This window comes from Seriola lalandi, unplaced genomic scaffold (genome assembly GCF_002814215.2).
Source record: "Seriola lalandi dorsalis isolate HSWRI2012SDOR001 ecotype SW California unplaced genomic scaffold, Sedor1 jcf7180002054403, whole genome shotgun sequence".
NCBI lineage: Eukaryota > Metazoa > Chordata > Actinopteri > Carangiformes > Carangidae > Seriola > Seriola lalandi.
The window spans coordinates 87,116-94,770 of NW_019524956.1; the positions used below are offsets into that span (position 1 = coordinate 87,116).

At 38.1% G+C, this 7,655-nt stretch overlaps 1 protein-coding gene across 2 annotated transcripts in view; it reads left to right on the top strand.

Moving 5' to 3' along the window:
• Positions 1-4,912, top strand: part of kiz (kizuna centrosomal protein) — a 26,673-nt gene extending 21,761 nt beyond the window's left edge. For both annotated transcript variants that reach the window (XM_023409692.2, XM_023409693.1), the window contains 2 exons: positions 307-353; positions 1,421-4,912. In XM_023409692.2, the coding sequence (XP_023265460.1) occupies positions 307-353; positions 1,421-1,524 (151 nt within the window). In that variant the 3' untranslated portion in view covers positions 1,525-4,912. The remainder of the gene's footprint in view (positions 1-306; positions 354-1,420) is intronic.
• Positions 4,913-7,655: the final 2,743 nt, after the last annotated feature.

The window sequence follows — 7,655 nt, forward strand, 5'->3', positions numbered from 1 at the left end:
GCACCCCAACCCCACACCGCCCATTTTTGTCATAGCATTGTAGTATTTGTGCACAGTAGATTGATTTTGTAAGATTCTCAGTTGTATGAGTTCTGTAGTTATTTTTGTGTACATTGCATAAACTAGTTCTAGTGAATTATTTGTAAACTAGTCTATTTCATATGTAGTATGTGGATTTACGTCTGCGTAAAATGATAACCCGCCTTTTTCCTTTTTAGCTATTTTTGCTGTAATCTAGTGGGTCTTATTCAAAGACAGCCGAACGTAGTAACTTTACAAGGCTATTAACTGTCTCTGTGTTTCCAGGAGAGAGAAGACACACTCAAAGGCTCATTCTGCTATACGGTCAGAAGGTGAGTATAGACAAAGTCATTCGAATTGCGTGTTAAGACACTGTCAATAAAAAGGTTGATTACATCAAACAGATCACGATAGAGAGGGTTCATGCATTAACAAGTATGAAATTATTGTAAATTTTGAGTTTCACAAGTACATCAACTGTTAAATGAAATTTCTCTGTAAATGCAGCTATGCCTTTTGAAGATGTGTAAATGAAAAAACTGACCTTGAAGCCAAATGCTGAAAGCTTAGATTTATGTTGTCAGCAAGCACTACCTAATCCTCTGATGAATACCTCAAATAATATGTGCTCTTATTTTACTTATTAAACCTTAAACAAAAGACCAAGGATGGTTTGGGCAATTTAATTACTGCTTAGAAAATTCTCTGAGAGAGCATTGGTGATTCTAATGACTCTAATGAACAGCCAGGTAAGTGCCCTTGTTATGACATGTATATATTTTTTCTATCCAGATAAATGCAGATCATTTCTAGATTCAGCTGAGATATGACAGCTCTTGCAGTTGAAAACTGGTATCTGAAATTTAACTCAGTTCTTCTTAAGTAGCAGCTTTTGCTATAGTACGCTCAATATGAAAGTGAATATATGTATCACTTCAATTTCTTAAAGACCTGAGCTGCTGCTCATAAGAAAAATTAAAAAAAAAAGAATAAAATGAATAATCCAGATTTCTAAATGTGGCTTGAGCAATTGGACCCCAATTCATTTTCCTTTTGGTTGTAACAATCACCCCTGCAATTTGATTTTCGCAGCTGTGATCAGATGACCCAAAATGTAATTTGTCACTATGAGGATTAGACCTAGACCTATACCTAGAATAAGCACATGCTAGACTGTATAAAAGGTAGACTGTTAAGATTTTCATTGTGAAACCCAACTCACGGTAAGATTTCGCTGTAGTGTATTTAAATCTTGGAATGCTCATAAAGATAGTGTATAATTGGCCAGATAACTAAATCATTTCGAGGATGTGAAAGGTTACACTTCATTTGAAGCATGGAGCGGTAAACATTGTACTGTAATCTTTTGTGTTCTTTTTCTGTGTACCTTTGTGTATAGCTTTCTGGGGGGAATCAGATGATAGCAACGCTGAGATTGAAGCAGCCTTACGTCCTCAACCTTTCAACGCAAACAACGATGACACTGATGACTTCTATGACTGATATTTCCCCAAGGATATTTTTTAAATGCACTACATTATATCGCTGCAAAATTCCAGGCAGTTTGGCTCACAGTAATTCACCCCCTGACCATTATTTTAGTGGTCTGCATTATAAATCATATGCACACTGTATCGTAAAAACAAATAATAAAGTTGACAGCTCTCACGCTGGGTAAAGTATGTGAAGAGTTGTCCAACACTCTGATGTTAACCCTGCTTCAGTCTCTTTATCTGAACAACTCTCCCAGCTCATAATAACAGCTCGAAATAGATTAAACTGATCTTTTAAAGCGATTTGTTTGCACTAGGCTGAAAATCATGCATTTTGAATGCCGCAAGCATCTCAGAGTGCTCTACCTCCAGCATGCTCGAGTGTAGTGATGTGAGTCACCTGTGAAATGACAAAGCACAATGGCCACTCCGCACGCTACTGCGCGCCCTGTGAACCTGCTGAAGAGGCCCATCTCCCAGGGCACAAAGTGTTATAGCGCTAACAAACTCAGAATATTTAGTCCCTCCAGCAAAACGCGCTACACATATTTTCACAGCTGCTTCTTTAATAAATGTGCTAATGTTAAAGAAATACAAAGACATATGTCTAAATTCCTCTGCAGTATTGTGCAGATGAGTAACGACTGGCAGAATTGTTGCTGAAACCACACAAAAGACTCTTCTGCAATTTATCATTTTGCAGCACACTGAACGTTCTCTATCTATTAATAACTCAGAGCTACTGTGTGGGAGGATACATTCCCAAGTTTACATTTATAGTTCATTATGTCTGTAGTGTAAATTTCCAAAACTGCGATTCTGGAATGTGGTAAAAGCCCCTGGCATTCAGTGTCAGCAGGATTCCATTAGTCAGCTTTAGGTGACTTTACATGCCTGAACCTTTTAAAGTAGGACTCCACATTCATTACCAATAATGGCTTCAGACAGCCCTGACCCACCACAGAAAAGGGACTGTGGCAGAATAATTTGGAGTTTGCTAAAAGGCTCCCTAACATAATATCCATGTTAAGGAGCATGTCAACAGATACTTGTGTGCGACAGATAGCTCATGGTGGAAGTGGAGTTATATTTTACTAATGTGTACTAACACAATAACATTTTTAAAAAGAACTTTTTCTGATTCCGTGCCAGACAGACGATGGTGATGATGATATTCAGCTCATTCTTTTTTTTAGAGCCTGTGTAGTCAAACTGTCATGGGAGGATGTGTAAGGTTTTATTTTGCAGTTAAGGGGTATTATCCACGCAGTGACTGACTCAATTACACTGTCAGCTTTGCCACATTACTTGATCTATCATGTTCAGGTTGACATTAGCTCCACTCTAACAGCAGTGGTTTAGTGAAGATGATCCATGTTTATGTTGATTTAACAGATGGATATACATGAAAATTGCCTCAAGAATGAGGGATGCTGGAAAATATATATTTTTGATGACTGTCCCACAAGACAGCTTTTGATTTTAATGCAGAAAAGCATTTTCTCTTTTAATTTTGCTCCCAAACACTTTGTCAAATTCTGATTATACTCAAAATGATTAATAGTTCCAAATTAGGGGTGCTTTTCTTAACAATGGCAAATGTTGATACTGGTGACTCTGATGGAAATTGTTCCCGGAAACTGGCAGGAAAATGTTTTTAAGGTTCATTTGATTCTTATTTTCACATACTGACAAATAGATAGCATGTAAAGATATGCCACAAAGTCAGTCTCCTTTTTCAGGTCGTCTGGGTGCTTTCATATTAAAGCTAAAGAGAGGTTTTTGCTTTTTTATGCATGCTTTGCAAACATGTCCATTATTAATGCTTTTATAGTATGATTGTAGCAGAGATTTTGTAAGAGTCGACATGACTGACGTTGGAATGGGTTGAGAAATATATGGGTGCGTGTAGACTCAGTTTCTCGTGTGTTTCTATAAAATGAGAAACTCAAGGCTCGTCTCTATCAAATGTGAAGGTATCACAAATCTAGACTCAACTGTCCTTGATCACAATAATAACATGTCAGCTAAAGTGTAATATTCAAATTATTCCCACTGGTTCAATGTGAAACCAAAGGGCAGAGAGATTGCTTGACTGCAAAGACATTTCATTTTCAGATGAAAATAAAAAGTACAATCGTTATGACAAGGAAACCTAAACAGAACATCGGTGAGGAGCAATGTCAGACTTACAGAATGTTTCAATTCAGATTCTCTTTCCTTGAGGAACTTTGCCAAATTTACTTCATATTAGCAACCACATGTGCTCCAGGAGACTTTTTATTCATCATTGGCTTGAAAATTGAATCGGTAACTATTTAGACTGATGTTTTGTATCCGTAATAACTTTTAATGCTCTGATCTGTAACTCTTTCACTTGCAGTTGGAAAAGGCCTTAAAATTAGTCAGCATAACAATAACATGCACAACAACCATGTCTATTGGTAAGAGTGAATGAGTGAATTCATCTCATGTTTTCACTGAATGCTGTGACTCACTCTTTATGTGCCCATAGAGCTCTACTTCTTTAACAGAGGTCACAGTCTGACGCTGTGCCTGTTTTGCTTAGATGCAGAAATACAGTGTCTGTAAAAGTAACCTGTTGGTGTGTGTGACAACAGAGCAAACAACATTTCAGTGCTGATATAACAGGAAAACACACACACAAACCAGCTACCAGACAGCAATGAGATAGTGAAGATAGCAAGATGGTGGCTTCCAGTGTATTTAGTTAACTGCATAAAGTAAAATCTGAACTGGACCATCTTTATCTCAACCTCCCTTGTCTAAGTCTTCTTAGGGGCAATGTGTAAGAACAGGCCAACTGTTAAATTCATACTCCAAACAAATAGGGGGCAGCATATTACCAGATAGTTGGAATGTCCACTCCTGTCATAAGAAAACAAACAAATACACACTTTGGTCCTTCCTCCCCCCTCCCCTGTGCCATAGTCAGATCGGCCATTGGCCGTACCTGGATCGATCCTGGCAGGCCTCCGAATCGGTGGAGAGTGAAAGCGTGCTGCATGTGTGTTCCAGGACGGGGCTCACTGGCCACTCACAACCACGTTTCCACCCTCACCCTCACCCTCACGTAGAGCTAACGTTAGCTTGAAATAGGGGTGTCACAATATAACTATTGACGATAACAGTGACATTTTAAAAATGAAATATTGATATTATGGTAACAATGCACATATGATAATACTGTGATGGTAGATGTTAAGCCTTGTGGATCTTTTGTTTATCAGTTCATATCTGGTTTCCCTTTCACTATCCATTGAGTGTAATTGTTCTTTTTGTCCGCTTTAGCACAGTTGTGGTGACAGACTTTCTCTCCACCTCACTCCACTTGTATTTGAATCCAATTCAATGCAATAAACAAAGTTAATGATGAATTTGACTGATAGCATTATTATTATTATATATTGTGATGATGTCATTATTGTGAATTCTTTTGGCCACAGTAATTGTGTTGTGAAAATCTGATATGACAGCCCTACCTTGAATGAATCTAACCTCAGTTTACGGCAGTTGTTGACATGTTGCCAAATGGAAATGGACTGGGGATTAATGTTTTCCACGCATGTTTGCCTTGCAATGTGATTATGTAACGGGTAGGTTGTCTTCTTCAGTTATTGTTAGACTGACGATGATGATTTCACACCCAGTCTGCAAAGTCGGAGAGAGACAGGGAAGATGCAGTGGTGGCAGGAGAAGAGGATGAGCCACGAGAGGTCGAGGATGGCGAGGGACTTTGCTCAAGCTGCTGCTCCAGGAAGAGCGGAGGACTGTCTCCAGGAGTGGGCGGCTACAACGCAGGTTAATATCCTACTCGCAGGTACTACATTCATCCTCTCAGGTTGGACTGAGGGCCAAATGGACGCTGCAGTGACTCACCATCGCCTTTTGAGGTACAAACTGGTATTACAAGATGGGATAGGCTGCGGCTAGCTATTTAGCATGCTAACTTCAATAGATATCTCTGCAACACAATAAATAGACATCTCTGGTATAATGTCAAAACTTTTATTTCTTCGCATTCTGTTTCTGATCTTAGTTATTTTTTGAATGTTTTAAACAAAAATACTCACATATAGCCTCTTTAAATAACTTTTTTTTTTTTTTTAATTTCCTAAGTTTTCTTGATTTAGAATTGTAGCAGTCTTGCGATGGCAGTATCTGTGTTTCCATTGTTCAAAACAACACATTTTGTCGTTGAATTATGGTTGAACAATGTTGCAAAACAGTGTCTTGAAAGAAACCTTTGCCCTTTGATTCTGATGCACTTAGTTTCAATAATCAGTCATTTAGTAATTTTAAAGTCGAAATGGTGAAAAATCTGGTGTTGGGTCAAAACAAGACATCTGAAGATCACTTGCATTGGTTTAACATTAGTTAAAAAAAAAGTAATTGTTGATTAATCAGCAATGAAAACAATTTTTTCTATACAGTGATATCTTAGATCTCTGCAACATCTCTGCAATCTAAGCACACTCTAGCTGAGCAGTAAATACTGTCCAGTCAATTGAAGACATCAGACATTTCATCCAAGCAAGGCCATTTTGTTTTTTAGAAGTGTGGCCCCCAGAGTCATTTTTGTGTTAAAGTTGTGTTTTTCAGACAAACCCTAGGTCAGAGATTTAAGAGCAGAATACACACACAAAATAACAAATTTATTTTAGAACAAGAATCCGCAATAGCCGAGTATGGAAGCCTGTTCCTTTCAGTCTGGCATGCTATCAAGTGCCGGGTTTAAACTCATTCATGTTCAGTCCACATCAGTCCAGCTTCCAGCCTCCTTTTTTTTTTTTTTTTTTTTTTTTTTTTTTCCCTTCCATGAGTGTCTGGAAAGTTGAGAGGAGGGTCTTGCTCCCTCACAAGCCAGATTGACCTGCTTTTTGTCCAGACAACCTCTGGTAAGAAGGGTCGCTGTTCTCTCATTGGTGTTTTGGATTTGAGTCTCATGCATGTGTCTGAATTGTTCATTCAAGACACTCGTGGTACTAGTAAGAGAAATTGCATAACAGTAGATATCGCTCGTACCATTTACGAACATCATGATTTTTTAACAATAGTTTCCTTTTGAAAAGTCTGTCAATCCTCTGTTACTGTGCTTTTAAAATGACAATCATGCATTTTGGATTTCTGTTGAAATAAGAATATAATGTTCACAATAAGTGGTTGGGCATAGAAATGAAAGCAAGTGGCAAAGTTAAATACATTCATCAACAATGCTATGGCTTTGCTCTCATATGTTTGTGTAATATATTCCTGCTTGCTGGACAAACCGAGGCTCTCGAGTGTGCGCCTTCCATTTTCCCCTTCCCTACTTTTATTTTTGTCAGTGAATAATCATTTAAAGCAAGGTCATTTTGATCTTCTGCCTCAATAGGCCTCAATTAAATATTCATTGATTCTGATGTGGCCTCTTCAGCAGCTTCTTTGGTATGTGTGTTAAACAGACAAAAGGCTGTGCTTTTGATTACACAAGCTTGGGCTTTTTCAAAGGATCAGGCACCATTATATAGAGTTAAACACTCTTTTCCACCAATCAACAGAGTTGTTGGTAAAATGTTTACTTTGTCTAAGATTTGTGATTTTGTCCTTGAATGTTGAAACAAAAACTGTTTATTCAGTTTGCAAAGCTTAATCAAGCTCTGTCTCCAAGGCTTCTGTTTCATGTTTCGTGCCGTACCGCTACATCTTGAATTTCAGTCATTTAGTTGCAGCTCCACTCCGTTTGTTTGCCTGGTTTCAAGAATGCAACCTGCATTTATTCAATCTAATGTTATATCATTAAAGTATATGAATGTACAGCAAGATAAAACTCTAGATAACAGTGTTTGTAGGATTTAAAATTACTGACATGGTGCACGAGTGCAGAAAATGACTTAGCATTGGCACCTTTTGGCCACATTCGCTTTGTGGATGTGAGGGCGACAATCTTCATCAGTCCTTCTTTTGATTCAAAACTTTGGGAAATGGATCGGCATGACCTTTGGTGTTCACATTCATTGTCCTCAGAGGATAAATCAGAATTACTTTGGCAATCCCGGACTTTTAAAGTTTCCACCTTGAACAGTTCTTCAGTTCATGAAACTTTTAAAGCTAATTACTGAATTCCATCAGCCATAGCCC